Source organism: Phyllopteryx taeniolatus, chromosome 11 (assembly GCF_024500385.1).
Source record: "Phyllopteryx taeniolatus isolate TA_2022b chromosome 11, UOR_Ptae_1.2, whole genome shotgun sequence".
Classification (NCBI taxonomy): domain Eukaryota; kingdom Metazoa; phylum Chordata; class Actinopteri; order Syngnathiformes; family Syngnathidae; genus Phyllopteryx; species Phyllopteryx taeniolatus.
This window is the reverse complement of record NC_084512.1, coordinates 4,116,434-4,139,384: the sequence shown is the minus strand read 5'-3', so window position 1 is coordinate 4,139,384 and position 22,951 is coordinate 4,116,434. Positions and strand designations below refer to the sequence as shown.

The 22,951-nt window shown below is 40.0% G+C and overlaps 1 protein-coding gene across 8 annotated transcripts in view; it reads right to left on the bottom strand.

Annotated features, from left to right (window-relative positions):
- The window catches only part of LOC133485457 (serine/threonine-protein kinase VRK1-like), a 47,829-nt gene extending 28,479 nt beyond the window's left edge, over nt 1-19,350 (bottom strand). For 2 of the 8 annotated variants that reach the window (XM_061789155.1, XM_061789162.1), the window contains exons 1-10: nt 19,163-19,350; nt 18,281-18,415; nt 14,296-14,351; nt 14,118-14,187; nt 13,432-13,519; nt 13,180-13,288; nt 10,129-10,221; nt 9,880-10,012; nt 3,738-3,858; nt 434-492 (exon numbers count right to left, since the gene is read on the bottom strand). In XM_061789155.1, coding sequence (XP_061645139.1) covers nt 434-492; nt 3,738-3,858; nt 9,880-10,012; nt 10,129-10,221; nt 13,180-13,288; nt 13,432-13,519; nt 14,118-14,187; nt 14,296-14,351; nt 18,281-18,410 — 859 coding nt within the window. In that variant the 5' untranslated portion in view covers nt 18,411-18,415; nt 19,163-19,350. Of the gene's footprint in view, nt 1-433; nt 493-3,737; nt 3,859-9,879; nt 10,013-10,128; nt 10,222-13,179; nt 13,289-13,431; nt 13,520-14,117; nt 14,188-14,295; nt 14,352-18,280; nt 18,416-19,162 lie in introns of those variants that run through there. The other 6 variants (XM_061789158.1, XM_061789157.1, XM_061789156.1 and 3 more) reach the window with 5 other exon arrangements.
- Nucleotides 19,351-22,951: the final 3,601 nt, after the last annotated feature.

Below are 22,951 nucleotides of genomic sequence, written 5' to 3'. Positions count from 1 at the left end.
TCAGCAAAACAATTATCGCATCTATCAAAAATATCTCATCTTGACTGATTACCCTTTGGTGTGGGGTGTGTAAAGACTAATTTTTCCTGCCCGATTTGCTCAGAAAACGGTTGAGGCCAAACATTGCAAACTTTTAAGTTTAACATTTTCTATATTTACGACCGCAAATCCTCATCTGTGGTCAACCCTGACACTGACCGATCCATGGACTCTGTGATTGCGACGTGGCATCCTAACTGTTGAACCATTCAATGTGTTCAAGCAACGTGACTCATACGAACAGAACTAGACAATTACAACACAAAAATGCTTAACCATAAAGATCATTATGTTGTCTAACAATTTGAGTTGAAAGAGTTCCTATTTCAAAATGTCTTGTTTAACCTAAAAGGTGTCAGTGAACCTCCTGGAACTTCAGATTGTTGAGACTTACCTGTGCTTGCTCCAGACACTGACAGCTGCTGGACAGACTCTGGCAGCTTATCCATCAGTCTAAGCACCAAGCAGGACAGATAAAACAGAGAAGGAATGAAGAGGAAAAACATTATGACAGGGCAAACATTATTCAGAATTAGATAGTGGGGTTGGGGAAAGGACACAGCCACAATGAGCTAAATTGAAGCAAACTGTTCTACTGATTCCTTTTACAGAACAGTCATAATTGGATTAGTGACAATTCTAACTTGTAATGTATGATTGGTAAATGTGCTATTATAAGCTCTCTGATGGCTGAACTAAAATAGAAAATTATAAGCTTAAATCCAATTTATTCTGATCAGATACTAACCATCAGTATTAACTGCTACATGACAGCCTTAGAGTGATGTTTTTATAATCCTGGAAAACAGCGTTGGGTGCTTGACCTGCTACAGCTGTATTGAAGGGACAAACCTAACATGTACACAACAATATGTGTTGTGTTAACTAAATGCGTTCAAATATAAATATAGTAATGCAAATTATGTTAAAACATGATGTATAAGATTGCTGAAAAACAAAAATCTGGTAAGGAATGTTCTCTTGGCTTGTGTAGTACAGTATAATTGGGCATAAAAATAAATTATTTTAACTTGAAGTCTGGCTAGACTATTACCTGCTCAACACTACAGTCAGGCACGTGTACAGACATTTTTGAGGGCAGGTGTTGAAGCCAAAAAAAATGGCCATCCAATTGCCAAAATTATTCACACAATTAAGAAAAACAGTAGTAGATTTATTTAACTTATGTATTAATTTATGTGAACACAATCAACTCAGTCAGTAAACCTACTTACAAAGGAGGCAAAGCGAAGCTACAGTAGATATAAAGTCAACACACCCCTTATTAAAAGGCAGTGATTTGTATCCCGTGCAGGTCAACGAGGAGCATAATTTTCATAAGTACTCAAATAAATACCTATCTGATATTATCTGGTATATGTACAACCTACCTCTGCATTCGGCAAAACAGGTCAAAGCACTTCCTCTTGTTTCTTTTTTATTGTTTTTATTTTATTTTATATTTTTTCACCAAAGATTACAATTGCTGATGTTTAGGCTACATTTGTGTTTACATATATCATATCATATTTGTATAAATGATACACTGCACATTTAACTTTTGTCCAAAGGCACTAGCCATAATTTTTTTTTAATAGCTTCAGGTTCAAACTATTTTGTCATCAATCTGTTGTTTTGCTAGTTATTGCGGCATACACAGGAAGCCCGCTAACCTGTTTTCCGGGTTTTGTCACATGACGTTCCGCGTATTGACTAATGACAGAGGGAGTATTTTTTTTAAATTTTCTTAAATATTGATGAATGAAGAAAAAAAAGCACTTCTCTCATCCTGGGTAAAAGGGGCTGGTGCTAGAGCAGCACTAGGGGTCTATCTGTGCACGTGCCTGACTATAGTGCATTTAAACACAGGGAGACCTCACGCTCAGTATACCTCTGTGGTCTACTGAGCTTAGTTTCTTTTCGACTCAAGCTATTATAAACTTTCCAAACAATAAAACAGAGAGGGGAAAAACAAATGTGTACTAGTTTTTACACGTCATGAGTATGTTATCCTGTATTTTGTCAGATTGCAATATATGTTACAGGGTTTAAAAATACAAAATTAAAAAAGTATTTTTTTTTGCACTATCGTGCGGCCCTGTACAAGATCGTTCTTATACAGGTAAAATAAAATGAAATAAATAAAGAAAAACGGCGGCACGGTGAAAGACTGGTTAGAGCGTCTGCCTCACAGTTCTGAGGACTGGGATTCAATCCCTGGCCCAGCCTGTGTGGAGTTTGCATGTTCTCCCCGTGCCTGCGTGGGTTTTCTCCGGGCACTCCGGTTTCCTCCCACATCCCAAAAACATGCATGGTAGGTTGATTGACAACTCTAAATTGGCCGTAGATATGAATGTGAGTGCGATTGGTTGTTTGTTTGTATGTGCCCTGCGATTGGCTGGCAACCAGTTCAGGGTGTACCCCGCCTCCTGCCTGATGATAGCTGGGATAGGCTCCAGCACACCCGCGACCCTAGTGAGAAGAAGCGGCTCAGAAAATGGATGGATGGATGGAATAAATAAAAACAGCATTGACATCAAAAGGTAGAGTTGTATCCCTCTCTGTGCCTTTTATACCTGTGTGTGCAAATGCAAGTGCACTTTTATTTTATGGGAATCTCGAAGAATGTTCTAATCCTATTTCAATGCCAGTGTCCTGTTGAGTAGACTATTGTTAATATTAACTTCCCCTTGTTGACAGACTAGTTACTCGTTAAGACAAGAGCAACAGAACCTGTGCTGGTCTTTAGTGCAATTTTCACTATATTGCCAAAAGTATTCACTCACCCGCCTTGACTCAGATGTGAATTTAAGTGACATCCCAGTCTTAATCCATAGGGTTTTATATGACATCAGTCCACCCGCTGCTGGTGGACACTTCCTAAATGTTGGAGTCGAGGCGACCTATGCGAAGCCCGTCACGTGCGCTCCCCTGGACGATCCCCCCCACTCCCACCCACCAAACATCGATTGTCAACGGGGGTTGGGGGTGCTGGTGAAGATGTTTTTCTTTGTTTGCTGCTTATTTTCAAGACAGCTGGTACAAGTATAGGTGCCATGTGCGACGACTGTCAACTGCGCACATATCCGGCCGATTGTCATGACTGGGAAGGGGCCAAGTTGGAAATGTCAAAAATATTAGCCCCTGAGCTAGAAACTCTGAATGCTTAGGGATACCAAGATATTTTGGACAGTCAAAGTGTTTCAACATGTCTGTGCAGCAGTGCACAAAACAAGGTCCAAAAAGACATGGATGAGAGAATTTAGTATGGATGAATTTGACTGGCCTGCACAGAGTCCTGCCCTCAATCCGATAGAACACCTTAGGGTTGATTTCGAGTGGACAACGAACTCGGCCTTCTCGTCTAACATCACTATGTGACCTCACAAATGTGCTCCTGGAAGAATGGCCAAAAAATTCCATAAACTCACTCCTAAAGCTGGTTGAAAGTATTCTCACAAGAGTTGAAGCTGTTATAGCTGCAAAGGATAGACCAGCATCATATTAAATCATATGGATTTAGAATGGGATGTCACTTAAAATCATGTGCGTCAAGGCAGGTGAGCGAATAGTTTTGGCAATATAGTGTATTTTGCTTCAATTACTGCAAGACATTTAGCAATCACTAATTTAAAGATAAATTAATCAATTATACCCATTCCAAGTAAGTATATTATGACCAGTTTGTAGGGACTTACATGGCCTTGGCTTCCATGACTTTAACTGCGTTCTTGAGATCACTGTCCCAGGGAAGAGAACCACATAACCAGTGAAGAAGGCAAAAACCAAGAATCTGGATGTCTCCACGTCTTGATGGAGCTTGGGAAAAAAGACAAAGACACAACAAAATGTTTTTATTATTCTACTTTCACCCCATTTGTATTTTTTTTTTACTCTTTGGACTTTTGTTCAAGATCAAAACAATGCAATATCAACATTATAGCCATACAATGTGTCATTGACACACAGGCAAGTCAAGTCACTGTGATGGTGTTTTTTGGGAATGTAAAACAGGTAAGTTGCGGCACAGTTTATGTGTACTGTGCAGAAAATTTTTGCAGATTGAAGAAATCAAGACCTATCATGAATTTGTAAACAGCAATATATCCATCCATCCATCCATTTTCCGTACCACTTATCCTCACTAGGGTCACGGGAAAGCAATATACATTTTGTAAATATTTTCGGTTGCCTTTATTGTCCAAATCAATGTTTGAATGTTGAGTGAAACATAGAATACTTCAGTGCTCTATTTTGAAGACTTCTGAGTTGGGAACAGCCCTACATAACATGTTGACAGGCTAAGGGTTTCAATCCATTACTAGGCTTTACAGTATTAGGATTTTTGGGGCCAATCACCGAATTGAAAAAAACAATCCGATCACAAGATGGAGGAATGTCTATTTAAATGACCTGTTCATTTACTCTATATACTTTGTACTTAATTGCTCAAAAAATTATATTTACAATAAATAATGTATCTTTGTTCATCTATTCGTGCCAGTGAGGCATAGTGACAGACAGCACAAATGATAAATGGTCTTCTATTAGATGGCAGGAAGTACATACAGTAATTAATGTATCCAGTTTTTGTGACATTTTTGTTTGTTGGTCTTCCGTGAGATTTTTCAATTGTAAAATATGCTCCTTGGCTCCATAAAGGTTGTAATTCGCTGTTCTAGTCAGATCGTGTATTCTAATCAGTCAGGTCAAACCAACATTACATGACAGAAATATTGGGTGCTAACTTACTGGAATTAAATTACTTTATTTTTAATTACCATATTTTCACGACCATAAGGCACACCGTATTAAAAGGCACAGTCTCAGTTACGGGGTCTATTTCTGTATATAACACATATATAAGGCGCAATGTATTATTGGGCGCAGGCATGGTAAAACATACGCTAGCTTAAAACATACGGTAGCATGCATGAACGCTAAAACAATGGTTTTAAAAAGGCAGCGGGAGCAAAACTGAGTTCGGTTTTACTTTATTGAAGTATTTAACAATGTACTCACGTTATTTTTTTGATCAATCCTCATCCACAAATCCATCAAAGTCCTCATATTATGTATCCGAAATGAACAGCTGGGCAAGTTCTAAATCAAACACGCCAGGTTCCCTCTCGTCATTGTCGGAGTCAGTCTCGTTGTCGTGGGGCTCCTCAGAAATGATGATCACGTTAGCCCAAGCATCCACAATCCATTCACAAATTGTGGCGTAACTCGCCCGGCGCTGCCTCCTAGTCTTAGTAAAGCCGTGTTCGTCATCTGTCATCCGTGGCTCCCACGCCGCTCGCAACTTCACTTTGAAGGCACTGTTTACACGGATGTCCAGCGGTTCGTCAAGCCTCGCGGAATGATGGCAAGCTCAGAGTTATTGCACTCAGTCGAATGGTGACTGTAGAGACGCTTCTCCCAGCTGTTCTTTGCTCATTAATCCATTGCTTGAGTTTGTCTTCCAACTCGGGCCACCTCGCCTTGTTTCCGCGGAAACTCAGCTTCGTCTTCTTGACTTGGCGAAGCTCGTTTTCCTGCTTCCTCTACTTGCGAACCATGGATTCGTTGATCTTGAATTCTCTCGCGGCTGCTCCATTCCCATGTCCCTCCGCGTAACTGATAGCTTGCAGTTTAAACTGTGCTTCATAAGTGTGTCTCTTCGTAGGTGCATTTTCGGGGGTCCATTCCCACATGCCGGAACTATATACCTACTGGGGGCGTGTCTTTAGCATCCTCTGTCATGCGCACCCTTCCCCCTTTACGTCCGCATGCTGTCACATCCACCTTCCTCTATATAAGCAGCGTGTTGGTAGGAAATGCTCCCAGTCAGTCAAGCGGAGCGCTCATTAAAGTCACACAAAATTTACAGATTTTGGAACTCGGTGCACACATAAGGTGTGCCGGATTATAAGGCGCCCCGTCCATTTTGGAAAAAATTTAAGACTTTTAAGTGCGCCTTATGGTCGAGAAAATACAGTAAATTACTTCACCCACACCGAAACTTTAGAGCATGATTCGACAGAACGGCAGCGTGTTTATGTACAACCGTTTGTGGTACCACTAGCTTGCTAGGCTACATAACGTTTTGTTGCCTGCTTGCGAGCCGTATCGTATTAAAAGTATGTGAACATACCTCAAGCAAGCCTTAAACAAATGTCCTGAGCACCGGTGACCACCAACACACGTTTTTCCCCATTTTGACCTCATAATATAGTCGGTGCACTCCACTCTTGTCGTCGCCACGGTAACAAGTGTATCGAGTCACATTTGAGTTGACAAGATAAAGCCCAATGATCGTAAAAAACGGGATGCGGTGGTATAGGAATACAAGATTTTATTGCAGTAGTCGGACATAGTGCAATCGTGAAAGAGCAAATTTGTCTTGTAGTCTGACCCGGGCATTACATGTTGTCTGTTCCACACCCCCGACATGTTTTTTTTTTTTTTAATAACTTTATTGGCCGTCAGATATTTCCAATACTACGTCAAAAGACGCACGACAAGGCTAAAAATAAACTAGCTTTTGGATTCAAATATACTCTGCACGATGGCGATGCGGAGTAAATGTCTTTAGCGGAGCCGATCGGAAAATTATGACATTAAAGCCAATCAGCATAAAATGCTAAATATCGGCAGATACCGATCAGCCCGATAAAATCAGTGTAAAGTCTATCCATTACAATTACTAATGGAAGCATGTATAGTATTTTTTAATGTAATAAACTTAAGAGTACTTGCATATTACTGTGTGTGACTGCATGTATCTACATTAATGTGTGAAGTGCATCAATACTCGAAAACCAAGTCCATCCAGAAGGGTCGAGCCTGGGGAGTTTTAGCAACTCAATACAGTAATGGCCGTCACACGTCTTTGGAGAAATTACGTATTGACTGGCTTCATCTGAGGGGATACAACTTCTCCCTGAGCCATGACTGGCATTGATTCTCCCCAGCCAACAGGGAGGTCTGATGGGGAAGCATGGTGCTGGCCACCCAGGTCAAGATAATCAACGGGATGGTGGTAATCTGACTGCACGATAACAGGTGTGTTGCTTTAAATGTGTAGGCATTTACAAATCTTGACCGTTTCATCTTTGAAGCATTCCATCTTCATTGTGTGCACAGAATGGTAAGATGTAGCCATGTATTGTTAAGGAAGGTGTAGAGAAAATGAAATTGCTACAATGAAAATGTAGAGAGCGAATAAAACACTCGTTGGCCTTCACATGGAACATTAAATTGCCCCGACCTGGCAGGGAGGCTAAACGATCAATGAAGTTCGGGAGGCAATGAGGAGCTGTTTAAACTCTCTGCTGATAGCCCTAATGCTTGGAATAAGACAACATGACAAACGTAACTTTAGGAATGATCATGTGGGATTCCTAAAAATTTCCAGTGGGTTAAAATGTGCTGGAATTCTATTGATCGATTTTGTCATTCATTGTCTTTTCAAGGGAGTGTCAAAAGATGTGATCCGAAAACAGGTGTGGCTGTATCGTAGCAACACAGACAGGACTGGCACAGACTTGCACAAATAAGCCAGGACTTCTTATCTGAGGCAGATCCTTTTTATAATTTCTGACATTACACCTGGACAAAATCGTTGGTACCCTTTGTTCATGAAAGAAAAGCCCGCATTGGTCACTGACAAAAAAAAGAAAAAAAGAAAGAAACTTGCCAGGACAAATTTTTGAGGCAATCACTGCTGTAATTGTCAATGGGACCTGCACCTGTCAACAGGTATTTTGGCCCATTCCTTGTGAACAAACTGCTCCAGTTTGACAGGTCAGTATTATTTTATGCATATACAATGCTGACAGTGAACCAAGCATACAGTATTGACCTGCTTGGTGATGGAGACAGCCAGCGTGGAAGTCATGTGTGGCTCGTGGATCCTACTAACCAAGCATCAAAGTCACCAATTAATAGGGGATGAACACACGTTGCAGGTTCTGACTTCAGCTAATTAGGAGGTTGTTAAACGGAAACTGTGTCTGGGAATTCTGTAGGGGCGGTGGAGTTACAATCGATGGCCAATGAAAAGAGAAGGAAGCAAGCAGGGAATTTAACAGTTAACGTTTTCCTCGATATCAGTCGAGGGAGGTGGCCACTGACAGGCTGAGAAAGTGTTTTACATGTACTCATAAACCACATTCAAATACAGTAAATGCTATATGAGCGGAGACTCACTCTTCTTGATTGACATTTGGTATATTCTTGCCAATTTACTACAATAACTGTACTCCCTATGAAGCCACTCCAGCCTTGTCGTGCAAAGTAGTTTGAAGTGCTATACTTGTTTAAGGCTATGTACTTATGAATAATTGTAATTTAAACCTGCTGTATGTAACATGGTTTTGTTTTCACCCAAGCCACTACTAGATGACACAATGCTATCAATGCCTATCAGCTCTTCTAAAATCTTGCTGTATTTTTCAGAAGTATTTTTATTTTTTTATATATATTTACTGAATACCCAATTCTGGCTCACTTGCTGGCGAACTGTGAATGATGTAGCGGAAATGACGCATTTTACCTAGCAATAGGCAGAGCACGGCCCCATGTCTTTTGTAAAAAGCACACTAAAGATTGCGTTTCTGCAGCAGAAATTAATCATACAATAATTACTGTATAGACAAAAACAACAATAATATTAATAATTGCCGCAATTGAACAAAACCTCTTTCAGAGGATGCCTTTGCTGGACGCCCAATAAAGTAAAGTAAATAAAGTAATAGATAAAGTTAAAGTTCGGGAAATGTATCGGAGCAAAAGTATACATTTTATTCAGGAATTGTAATGGAGTAAAAGTGAAACTTGCCAGAAATACAAATAATGGATACGGTACAGATACGTGAACATTTTACTTAAAGTCCCAAAACAAAATTAAATGTCTTCCAAATTTGACATACCACAGAAAAGAGTGTTGTTAACTAACCAAAACCTCGGTTCAAATCCGGCCTCACCTGTGTGGAGTTTGCATGTTCTCCCCGTGCCTGCGTGGGTTTTCTCTGGGTACTCCGATTTCCTCCCACATCCCCGAAAATTGCATGGTAGGTTAATTGAAGACTCTAAACTGACCGTAGGCGTGTATGTGAGTGTGAATGTTTGTTTGTCTATGTGTGCCCTGGGATTGGCTGGCGATCAGTTCAGGGTGTAGCCTGCCTCTCACCCAGAGTCAGCTGGCATAGGCTCCAGCATCCCTCCGAACCTAGTGAGGATAAGCGGTACGGAAAATGGATGGAAAAGCAATCATCTCTGCTCTCAAATGGTGTGGGCGTGTCTTTTGTGTTTTAGCCCTGTTACAGCTGTGGTTGTTGTTAAAACGGCTATATAAATAAAGTTGAGTTGAGATTTTTGCACAGAGCAAACTAACAGCCATTATGTTCTTTATGAGGCAGTTAGTGGCACTCAAGTTTGACGTCAATGGGCAGCCGTTTTAGCCACACCCATTTAATCGGGATCACATAAAATGTGGAAAAACAGTTTAGAGCTTTATTTCCACAATTAAGTACTGCTTAGTTTTTAGTCTTCTCACATTTTCAGCAATTATCTTACATATGATTTTGAAAAAAAATCTATAAATGTACTTAACTGGGACTTTTAAGTACAGTTATTAATATATATATAATCCATTACATTAAAAGATTGCATTTAACACACTAGGGGAGATATCAATTCAACAAAACTATAATTGAATCTCATTAGCTGTGCAGGTGCTTCGAATATTTGTGAGTTCATGTAAGTCAAAGCATTCTCTTTTGACATTAAGATGACTTTGATTGTATATATATATATTTTTTTTTAAACTATTCTCTAATGGTCATCTGAACTTACCAACACCTTTGTGAGCGTCGAGGCTGGTGTACTCAATGGTTCCATTGTGGCCTTTCTTGGGATTTTCCTTATAGTCTTTTTGGACCCCATCAATACAGTACCTTCGGGCCAGCCCATAGTCGACTAAGTAGAGCTACAGAAAAAAATAATAAATTAGATAAATTAGTTGTTCTACACCAAGTGCAGTATTACTGCATATTTTTCCAATTATTAGCTGTCTGCAAGTGAAAGTGTCAAAAGTCAGCTAACCTCTTGAGGGTTTCTATGACCCAGCATGAGGTTGGAAGCTTTGATGTCTGCATGAACATATTCATTCTCGTGCATATACTCCAGTATATCCACCTAAAGGAGAACAACAGAATCAACAGAATGCCACGGTTCAACTGGAATTCCATTTGTCACAACCAATGCAAAATGGTGGACACGCTGACACAGCTGCCAAACAATAAAAATTCACTTACACAACAATTTGCCAAAATGTGTCTGACTTTCCATATTTTCCAAATTTTGTCAAGAACATTTCCATGCAACAGTCATAATCATAATCGTTAATAAATTATGGCTTCAATATTTGTCATGTTAATCTTTTTATGACATCAACCTTGTAATGGACGACGCAGTTGCAGCCTGAATCAAAGTACCAGTACATGAGATTTTGATGTTCCATCATCAAAAATATCCGTCTATGGATTAATTCACTTTTGCCAATTCTGTTTTCAACCACGGAAAAAAATAATAATACGCAAATCTAATAAAGCAGACTAATCAGATCTCAAACGTCAAAATTAAAACTCAGCACTTTATTTTGCAAACAAAAAAAACATTGCTGATAGACTGCATTGGATAGTTTATGGACAATAGTTTTGGTTTCTACTTGTACAATGTACTTGTATTCGTACAAGAAGTACATGTAAGAAGAAATGTAATTACGTCTTCTCTTACATGCTATTTATATTACATATTTATATTTCCTATATCCACAATTGTTGCTGAAACGATGCTAATGTCGCCATTTTGGGACTAATAAAGGTTATGTTATCTTACATTTTAAATATTTATTAATAATATTTATATTTTTAACCTGTCCACATTCTGAAGTTATGTGTGCAGTGACGTACTAATTCATTGTCGGTTCAGACGCGGCATCCTGTGTGGACGTGTATTATTTTACATTTAATCTAATCTAATCACGTATTAATTGGCCTGTTATTTTGTTGTTCAAGGTTGGCTACTCGCCGCAAAAACGCAGTTACAGCCAGACCAACAGTATGTGACAAGTGTATTGTTTCAGCAAATCACTTACTGTATTTCAATGTTTTGCGACTGCTTGTAACGATAGCTTAGCAATTAGCATGGCTTTTACGTCGTCTTCGCCTAACCACTCCTTATCCTCCCTTCGTGACACTTATTCGCTACCATGGAGGCGATGATCAGTGACTTACAATGCATTGACACCGGACGCAAAGAGAATTTTCGCCTCAGCGACTTGGCAGCCGGGGGGCGTAATAAAATAGCGTGTACCAAGCAGCTATTCCATGTGGAAGCGCCGGTAACATCAGATGCTGGATCCCCCCCCCCCCCCTATCCAGAACAATCACTGTTATGGCCGTAACGAGTCAACGTTCAGTGATTTCTGTCACAAAATACGGATGTTCCGTAACATTTGGCAGCGCTGCTGACAGGAGAAGTCGTGAGATACATGTAGACTTGATTGATGTCGCCAAGTAGACCAAAAAGTCGCCAACTAAGCTCCAGTAATATTAGTTGTTTAAACAGAGAAAATATACTATAAAAATTGTTGTATGCTCTGTTTATATTGTATGTCTTGCCACTCCGGTTGTGTTACAGTAGCAGTTGTTTTAAAGTTGAGAATTACCGCAACATTCATGCTACTATCCCACTTTGGCTTCTGCGATTATATTTTAGCCTTAAACTAGCAGACTTGAATTAGATGAAATGTGGGGTCTGGTTGAACATTTTAGTGTTTAAATATAGAACATTTAATGATTTTTGTTTTATGTATATACTTTATATAGTAAACGTCAACTGGGAGTGATAAACAGCTAGGAGCAAGCACGCTTTGTCCCTTATTTGGAGAACTGTTCGCTATCTGCCGGACTGCGCGCAGCAAGTTCAGGGAGGGCAGGATACTGTAAGTGCAGACCTACATAAGGAGACTGACGCACCGGTAGAACAAACATATTAAACCATTACTCCTCCCTACCATAACTTTAGGCCAATTAAAAGTTCTATGATTGTGACCACATAGATAGGATATCCCTGCATGTGCACAGCATTTCTAGCTCTCTTATTCTCTTTTCTTATTTATAGCTGTACAGGTGAAGCAAGGTGACCTCTGAAAAATATTTGTGCGGCTTAGAAGCACATACCTTTTGTCAAATGTTTGCTTTTGCAACGTATAAATAGGTGGGTTGACTTTGGATAAATATTCAACGCGATTTGCTCCCGATTGCCTTCCGTGCTTCTTTCTTATCAGACAGAAAACGACGTGAAAATGATTCCGCTCACTTTGCCTGTTTCTTAGTGGGAATTAAAGTCACTAGTCACTTCCCCCCCCCCCCTCAATAGTCCATGAGGGGCCAAAAAATTAATCAAGTTGTCAACAGTAACTGCTTTTGCAAACAAACTGTTCTTTTTTCGAAGCCATTTTGTCACAAAGCGACGACTGTTAAACATTAAATTCATCCATCCATTTTCTGAGCCGCTTCTCCTCACTAGGGTCGCGGGCGAGCGTATCCCAGCTATCATCGGGCAGGAGGCGGGGTACACCCTGAACTGGTTGCCAGCCAATCGCAGGGCACATACAAACAAACATTCGCACTAACAGTCATGCCTACGGGCAATTTAGAGTCTCCAATTAATGCATGTTTTTGGGATGTGGGAGGAAACCGGAGCGCCCGGGGAGAACATGTAAACTCCACCCTGTAAGACTTTGTTACGGGACAGAATGCTGGGCAGATCGAATTCTTCAGTGCTTCTACTATGGACTAGTATAAAGAAGAGTGATGGTAGTTTGCTTCTCAACAACAATTTAAGATTAATAGAAAAGAATGGCACATTCACAAAAACACATTCACACCAGTTGACATGAGAAGACAGTGACAAAAACAAGAGAATTAAAACAACTGACGATGTCATTTTATTGTGGCTTTATCTCTGACAAGACTGTTGTTATGTCTTTGACACGAAAAGCCTTTTGATCTATATACTTTTTATAATACTTAAAAAAAAAAAATCAATTGGGTAGGTCTATTTTTTTCAATGTGGGGATGGTCTCACCAGTACTTGACCAACTCGGAGAACAGTAGCTTTCTTAAAGCGACCTCCGTTACGTTCGCTGATTTTCTGTAGGTCAGTGCCCAGTCGCTCCATAACCATAAAACGATACCTAAACAAAGAGGGAGAGACTTTCAATTGTTTAAAGAACTGTGGTATAATTCTTCATTCTAGAAGACTAAAGATTATTTCTAAACTCAATCTTTTAAAAAGCTAGTGAACACCACTCAAAGTCAAGCACACAGAACACCATACCTGAGGCCATTATACTCAGCCTGCCCTGATCCCCAGTACTTTGGGATGCCGAGTTGGTCAAGTTTTCTACTTCTCATCCATTTTTGCACTGAAACAAAGTGACAAAAGTGATTGAGGATTTGCTGTTGCACAAGCCAGATGACTTCAGAACATTCAGATATCCGAAAATCCCTGGTGTCTCGACTCACTTATCTTTGCTGACAGTGAGTAAGTGATAAGAAAGGTTGATTACTTCAAAAACCTTTCCGTAACCTCAGATTCTGTATCTATTTGATCTAGAATAATGATTTGTCTTTGAAAGTGTCACAACGCATGCAACTATTTTAACATTTAGGGTACATAAAAAAATATAAACACACACACAGTGCAAGACTAAGCAAAAACTGTGAGTCTCAGCTCAGGTATTGCTGGTGCCAGTTTGACTGGCACCCGACCAGAATGGCAGCTGGTCAGTAGCTTGAAGGAGGCTCAATAATCATTGTGTTAGAGGTTTTTCTCTCTGCCTCTCCTCCAAACGAAGACGTTTGTAAGCTCAAACAAGCAAAAGAGAGGGCTAATTGACACTTCAGTGGATGTTTAGTTCTGCTTCTTATAAATTACTGTGAATCAGGCAGAAGAGCCCCTGTGTATGTGGCCAAATCTTTATCCAAACACACTTTTGTTCCTGAACATGGGGTGGTACTCACTACTCTCTGGTTTGGCTGCCCTCATGTAGAAGCTGAGCTCAGAGAAGAGGGGGCCATTCTCAAGGTACTCCTGCACAATTCATTAATTAAAAATGAATTCATTAAAGCTAATTAATTATAAAAAAATGAAAAACAAGATGCAAGTATGTGCATATTCAGAAACGATCAATATACTCACCACTTTTACCACAAAGTCAGTATCAGCTGAGACTGGCCTGCCAATGTCGTTGGATGCTAAAAGTTTAGATGAAACAGATGGGGAATTGGAGTTTACACGCAGTTCAGTCGTAGGTCATACATACTGAATAACAAGTGAAAAAAAACAAAGTTTGAAACAAGTTTTACTGAGTAAAAAACATTTTGAGAAAGGATCCTTCAATATGCCAAGCAGTCATCACATCAGTGGCGACAACATGCTCCCTATATACAGTGCTCACCTTAAGTGTTTATACCGTCCCCTCCAAAGGAACGGCAAGGTCAATTCCTTTGTTTTTGTTGTATACTGAAGACATTTGGGTTTCAGATCAAAAAGATAAATATGAGACAAAAGTTCTGAATTTCAGATTTAATTTCATAATGTTTACATCTAGATGTGTTAAACAACTCAGGACAGAGCACCTTTTATTTGAACCCACTCACTTTCCAAATGAGCAAATGTATTGGAACATGTTTCTAGTTGCGAAGGTGTTGCCTTTTAGATTGATTGCTTAAACATTGATACTGCTTGTTTTTGGCTTTGTGTTTCACCTGGGAAAACTGCATTTGCTGTTAAGCAAACATGAACACCAGAGAGCTGTCTATGGGAGAAAAGCAAACCATTTTGAAGCTGAGAAACAAGGGAAAATCGACCAGAGCTATTGCACTAACATTGGGCATGGCCAATACAACAATTTGAAATGTCCTGAAAAAGAAAGAAACGACTGGTGTACTGAGCAACAGACATCGAACAGGTCAGCCAAGCGTATCAACAGCAGTTGATGACACAAACATTGTGAGAGCTGTGAAGAAACACCCAAAGACACCAGTCAGTGACATCACTGCAAACCTCCACAGGGCAGGGGTGAAGATATCACAACCAACTGTTTGAAAAAGACTTCCAGAAAAGAAATATACAGGCCTACCACATGCAAACCACTCATCAGCAAAAAGAATCGGAAGGCCAGATTGGATTTTGCAAAGTAGTACAGAAATGAGCCACAAAGGTTTTGGAACAAAGTTTTATAGACTGATGAGAACAAGATTAACCTCTTCTCCAAAGTGATGGCAAGGCCAAAGAATGAAGAAAGAAAGGATCTGCTTATGATCCAAAACACACAAGCTCATCTGTGAAGCATTGTGCAGGTAATCTCATGGTTTGGGTTTACATGGCTCGGGTTTACATGGCTCCTTCTGGAACAGGCTCACTCGTCTTTATTGATGATGTAACTCATGATGGTCGCAGCAGAATGAATTCTGAAGTCTACAAAACCATTTTGTTTGGTTTGGTTCGACTGGGCACTGACCTACAGAAAATTTTGTTGAGTTTGTATGGATAAAAATTAATCATTTCTCCCTTTAACATAGCAGAAGTTACCTTAAAAGTAGAGTTGTGTGATATCACGATAAATATGGTAGATACAATGGCTATTGTACGATATAATCCTCGTTTTTTTTTTTCATTAGATTTGCCTTGCAGCTCCTTCGGGAATCCTGTAATTTATTTTCCTATACAAGTATAACATACTTGAATGTTACTTTACTTTTTACTATTTATTTTGATTCTTTCCATTTTACTGCATTCCTTTAAACATAATAGGTACATACAGCAGCTGAAAAGGGTATTTAACACGTCACCATTTATCTATATATATTTCCAAAGGTGGCGGCACGGTGGCCGACTGGTTAGAGCGTCTGCCTCACAGTTCTGAGGTGCGGGGTTCAATCCCCGTCCCCGCCTGTGTGGAGTTTGCATGTTCTCCCCGTGCCTGCGTGGGTTTTCTCCGGGTGCTCCGGTTTCCTCCCACATCCCAAAAACATGCATTAATTGGAGACTCTAAATTGCCTGTAGGCATGACTGTGAGTGCAAATGGTTGTTAGTTTCTATGTGCCCTGCGATTGGCTGGCAACCAGTTCAGGGTGTACCCCGCCTCCTGCCCGATGACAGCTGGGATAGGCTCCAGCACGCCCGCGACCCTAGTGAGGAGAAGCGGCTCAGAAAATGGATGGATGGATGGATATTTCCAAAGGTGTGATTGACATAAAAATTTCACCCGAGGTCGGGAGCAACCCAAGTAATTCATACATACAAAGAAAGTAGAACAAATACACTCAGAAATTAAGCTGTGTGGGAAGAAGTACTGAACACGCCAACTGGTATTTATTTAATACTTTGTACAAAAGCCTTTGTTTGCAATGACAGCTTCAAGATGTCTTCTGTATGGAGAAACTAGTCGCATGCATTGCTCTGGTGGAATTTTGGCCTATTCCTCCGCACAGGCAGTCTTCAAATCTTGAAGGTTCCGTGGGCTTCTTTTATGGACCTTGAGTTTCAGTTCTTTCCATAGATTGTCGATTGGATTCAAGTCAGGTGATTGTTTGGGCCATTCTAGCAGCTTAATTTTTTTTCTTTGAACCCAATTGAGTTTCTTCGGCAGTATGTATTGGATCATTATCCTGCTGAAATGTCCACCTTCGTTTCATTTTCATCATCTTCGTAGATGGCAGCAGACTTTTGGAAATATGTCTCGGTACATTTGCCGATTCATCCTTCCTTCAATAATGTGAAGTTAACCAGTACCATTTACTGAAAAGCAGCCCCACACCATCCATGTTCCCACCTCCGAACTTCACTGTTGGTATGGTGTTTTTAGGGAGATGGGCAGTGCCATTTCTCCTCAAACGTGGTGTGCTTTATGGCATCCAAACAGTTCACGTTTGCTCTTATCCAACCAGACTATATTCTCCCAGTATTTAACTGGTTTGTCCAAATTTTGCTCAACAAACTTTAATCGAGCTTTGACATGCATTTTTTTCCCCATCAATGGGGTCTTGCGTGATGAGCGTGCATTCAGGCCATGGCGGCGCAGTGCATTACTCACCGTTTTCCTTGTGACAACAGTACCTGCTAATACCAGGTCTTTTTGAAGCTCTCCACAGGTAGTCTTTGGCTCTTGGACAACTCTTCTGATTATTCTTTGCACTCCTCTGTCAGAAATCTTGCGAAGAGCTCCTGATCCAGGCAAATTTATGGTGGTATGATTGGGTTTCCACTTTCATATTATGGCCCCAACCGTGCTCACTGGAACATTCAGAAGCTTCGATATGCGCCTGTAACCAATGCCAGTGTTATGTTTTGCAACAATTACTTTGTGATCGTCTTGAGAAAAGGTCTTTGCTCTTCAAGAGATCATCATTCGATGTGTCGACTCCCACCTCGGCAGTGAGACCCTTTTGTAGGCCATCAATTAGGACTGAACCAGCTGATATTAATTTCATTGCTGTTTGATTATTGATAGATTTTAGATGTTGTCTTGGCTTTCCATGCCTTTTTGCACCTCCCTTTCTTCATGTGTTCAATACTTTTTTCCTGTGTCATTTCACATTATTACACACAACTTAATTTCGGATCTTATTTGTAAGTGTGTATGACTTGGGTTGTTCCCAATATCTGGTGAAATTTGGAAATATATTTAGTGAGAAAAATGGTGACGTGTTAAATACTTATGTCAGCCACTGTATGTACCTATTATGTTTAAATTAAAGTATTATATTTTTTTTTTTACATTTTCAATAAATTTGCACGACTGTCTGAAAACATCCCAAAAAAATGCATGGTAGGTTAATTGAAAAGTTTAAATTGTCCGTAGGTGTGAATGTGATTGTTGTTTGTTTATATGTGCCCTGCGATTAGCCAGGGCACATATAAACACCCAGTCACAAGAATCACAAAAATCACAAGAATTTCCATTATTTTCATGTAATTTTTAAGGAAAAATATTATATCAGGATATAAAATGTTGGCCAGATCACACAGCTCTACTTAACAGGTTAAAAAATATATTCCTTTTCACACAAAAAATGGTCTACAATGCATATAGATAATGTGTTTGTGTGTGTGTTAGTGTGCATTTATCAGTAGATAATGTGTTTGTGTTAGTCTGCATTTATCAGACTGTTCGGATTACCGTAGTAGATCAGTCCAAAGCCACCTTGACCTAAGATTTTCCCCAGCCTCCATTTCTTCTTCACCGTGTCAGTCAGTGTGAAGCCATCTGGGAGCGGTTTGGGTAGCCCCCTCTTTTTAGGTGCGGTCATTGAAACTAAACAAATGACAGAAATGACATGTCACAACATTACTTTATAGCAAAACATAAAAATTGATTAAGCAGTTTTAAATGAAGCTGCAAAGTATTAAGCATAAATTATTCTGATTATGTTATAAAAACGATCAGTGGTGTCATTTACCTTTGAGTTTGCATTACAAGGCTACTTATACCGCTTTCAAATGGTTATTATAAGGTTGTCAGTCAGGATGTGAGCAAGCCTTTCACTATTGTTAAAACATTTTAAGACCAATAAATTAATTAAAAAACCGCATGTTAATTGCGACAACGGCGTTTGGTCATATCAATCCCATGTCGAAGACGACATCAGACGTTAAATTATCTTCCAGGATTATAACAGCATCGTTTTTCTGTGTGTTTAGTCTGCGAAAAATCATCACATCAGTTCCAAATTAATTGAGATATGCCGACGCTATTTCACGCGTCACAGAACGTTTGCCTTTTGTTACGATGTTTTTATTTTTTTGGTTCTTGTTACTGAATAACATTACTGTGAATTGGAAACTCGCAGCATCTTCACAGTTAACGTCACACTAACCTTTCATTTTGATTCTACATAATGGTAAGCGCAACGATCCCTACGCCTTTGACAAATAGTTGATACAACTAACTACCGCTTGCGGAAGGGCAGAAAATAGTTTGATAGCCAAAAACACGTCAAAATAGCAGCTAACTTAGCCATGTGGGTAACATTCTATACACCGAGCCATGTTAAATACATACCACTCTCCAAAGGGAACTATCAGCGTGTTAAGTTTGCTCTTGTGCAAGAATCTAATAATGTGCTTTCGTCGGTAATTCGCTAAAGCGAATATATTGTCAACACTCTTGGAGAAAAACAAAATGTAGACTGGTTCAAACAGAACGCGATCACTTCCTGAAAATTTTCCCTCCTGCTCCAGCAGCAGCCAATCAAACGACAGCTAACGTCTCAGAGCCAATAGAAAAGCTGCTTAGGCAGACACACACTGTGCATAGGATGCAGAACTCAGTTAGCCGGAGCCCACACATGCAGAGGTTTACATAGCCCACAAACCCAGAGGTTTACATACACTATATAAAACGACAACTAAACTTTTTTTTATTACGGTCTGACATGAAATCAGACTAAAACAAAAACTACATGTAGTTTCTCCAGAATTCTGCTGCCCATATTATCACAACGACCTTCTCCACTCACCACATCACTCCAGCCCTGCAACAACTCCGCCGGCTCTCTGTCCAATACAGCATCCAATATAAAATACTCTTTCACATTGTCATACCAGCCAGACAGGGCCCCCGAAATGCTCAGGGTCCTGGGACAGTTGTCACCTTTTCTCCCCTTTTCAACACCCCTGCGACTGCCACTCTCGCAGATCTTTGTCATCCATCTACCTCACCATCCCTTCAGTCTACCGTGGGGGACAGAGCCTTCAGCTGCTCTGCCCTGTCTTTGGAACTCAGTACCACCTGACCTCCAAAACACAGACTCATTAACCCTTTTCAAATCCAACCTCAAGACATCTATTCCGGAGTGCCTATTGCACAGGTGTCAAGGGCCAGATCCGGCCCACCACATCACTTTATGTGGCCCGTGAATGCAGATCATGTGTGTTAACTTCCATGAGTCCTACTAAAATCCTTACCAACATTTTAAATTGTCATACTTAATAAATAATAACGTTGAGATATTCCAAGCATTTCTTGTTACCAAACCCCTTTTTACAGTAACTTGAACAATAATTGAACAAACTAGTATCCTTGACTCCAAAACTCCAGATTCCAAAACTATCCATCCATCCATTTTCTGAGCCGCTTCTCCTCACAAGGGGAGTGCTGGAGCCTATCCCAGCTATCATCGGGCAGGAGGCGGGGTACGCCCTGAACTGGTTGCCAGCCAATCACAGGGCACATACAAACAAACAACCATTCGCACCATTCGGACCTCAGAACTGTGAGGCAGACGCTCAGAACTGTGAGGCAGACGCTCTAACCAGTCGTTCACCGTCCCGCCTCCCAAAACTAGTTATCCATCAATTTGTTGTGTACTGTATATGTGATATGATGAGGCAATTAAACATCTATATGGTTTCACAGTAATAACAGCCCTCTGAGGGAACCCATAACAATAATGTGGCCCGTGAATAAAATGAGTTTGACACCACTGGCCTATTCACTTTAACATTTCCCATATCATTTGCCATTTAACTGATGTTTTATGTTCTGTTATTTTTATAGTATTGCTTGATTTGTTTTAACTATGATTATTCAGTGACATTTAGCCCCGAATGACACCGATTAATAAAATGAATTATTATTAAATCTTTCCTGTTCTTGGTAAATTAGGATTAACAAAACTATTTATATTTTCTAAATGCTAGAGAAGGATTTTTTTTCAGACAAATGTTCATTACTTCCTTCAAAGTCAAAAGATTATATACATTATATACATTTCATTTGTATTTCATACTATTGCCTTTAAACTGTACGACTTGGGTCAAACGTTTTAGATATCCTTCCACAAGCTTCTCACCATTCTGTAGTCGGCAGAAATTTTGGCCCATTCCTCATTACAGAACTGGCTTTACTGAGCCAATTTTGCAGGCCACCTTGTTGCACGAGCCTTTTCAGGCCTGCTCATACATTTTCAATAGGATTGAGATCAGGGCTTTGCAATGGCCACTCCAAAACATTGACTTTGTTATCCTTAAGCTACTTTGCAACCAGTTTAGCAGTATGCTTCGGGTCGTTGTTCATTTGAAAGACCATCTATTTTCTGAAGTGGATCCGTCCCTCATGAATCAAACAGCCCCTCAACATGATGTTGCCACCGTTTTATTTCAAAGTTGGGAGGGTGTTCTCAGGCTTAGAAGCTTCTCCCTTTTTCCTCCAAACCTACCAATGCACATTATGGCCAACAGGAGTTTCGTCAGACCACAGGACATCTCCAAAAGTTAATGTATTTGTCTCTGTGTGCATTTGCAAACTGTAACCTGGCTTTTTATGTTTATTTTTGAAGTAATGGCTTCTTCCTGGCAGCGTGGCCTTTCAGCCAGCATTAGTACAGTACTCTTTTCACTATAAATAATGGCATACGTTTACCAGCTTCAGTCAGCGTCTTTACAAGGTCTTTTGCTTTTGTTATTGGGTGGATATGTTCATTTCGGAACGGAGCACATTTATCTCTGGGACACAGAACCCGTCTCCTTGTTGAGTGTTATTACGGCTGGTCATGGTGTTTACACTTGCATATAATTGTTTGAACAGATGAACGGGACAACTTCAGGAATCTGGAAATTGCACCCAAGGATGAACCAGACTTGTCTAATATTCTTTTTCAGATATATTGGCTGATTTCTTTTGACTTTCCCATTATGTTACAGAAGGAAGCAATATGTTTCAGGTGTGCCTAGTTCAAATACATCCACAGGTTTGTCTCTGATTAACTCAAATGTTGTCAATAAACCTGTCAGACGCTTCCAAAGAAAGTAATGAAAAATTGCCTTCAAAAACATTGTCTCATTTTTCTGACATTTAGGAAATCGAAATAATTTTGGTAATCCTAATTGACCTAAAAAGGAAAAGTTTAGTTCTATTTCATGTCAGACAGTGAGAAAAAAAGCATGTCTTTTTATATAGTGTATGTAAATATCTGGTTTCAACTGTTTTGCCAAATTACATTTTGTTAATTACTCTGCCCCCACCTCGCTGAGAACTTCACCAAGCAATCAAGTAACTGTTCTCACCTCATGATCTTCTTTGTGTACACCGACTTCCAAAAACATGCATGTTATGTTATATGAAGATTAAATTGTCTATAGGTGTGAATGTAAATGTAAATGGTTGTTTGTTTATATGTGCTCTGTGATTGACTAGTGACCAGTGCAAGCTGTACTTCTTCTCTCGCTCAAAGTCAGCTGGGGTTGAGGACAAGTGTTACAGAAAATTAATTGCCATTTTACAAGGCTCTCGGCTCCGGCAACCTTTGAGAACACTTGGGAAACATCAACGCATATCCTGAAGTCTTTATTCTTCTTCATCGGTTTTGTGAGATTACGTGTAATCACGAGAGACTTCGAGATCAGCTGTGCAATAGAATCTTTATATGTGTGGTCTGCTGTGTTGCGATTCTCGCAGTACATCACACATGACGACCAAAACTGTTCAATGCCAGAGTTTTTTATCTCTATGTGTGGGGTCTGTAGCAGATTAAAAAAATAATAATAAAAAGAGTGGAAAAATCTTGATGTGTGTACCAGGCCTAAGTAAAGGCTAAATATGTTTGATGGTAAAATAATAGTTAGAACCCGCAGCCTCAGCACAATCTCACATTACCCTTAAATAAAAAAGCCAACTATTACTGTATATCTGACTCTTAGATATCCATCCATCCATCCATTTTCTGAGCCGCTTCTCCTCACTAGGGTCGCGGGCGTGCTGGAGCCTATCCCAGCTGTCATCGGGCAGGAGGCGGGGTACACGCTGAACTGGTTGCCAGCCAATCGCAGGGCACATCGAAACAAACAACCA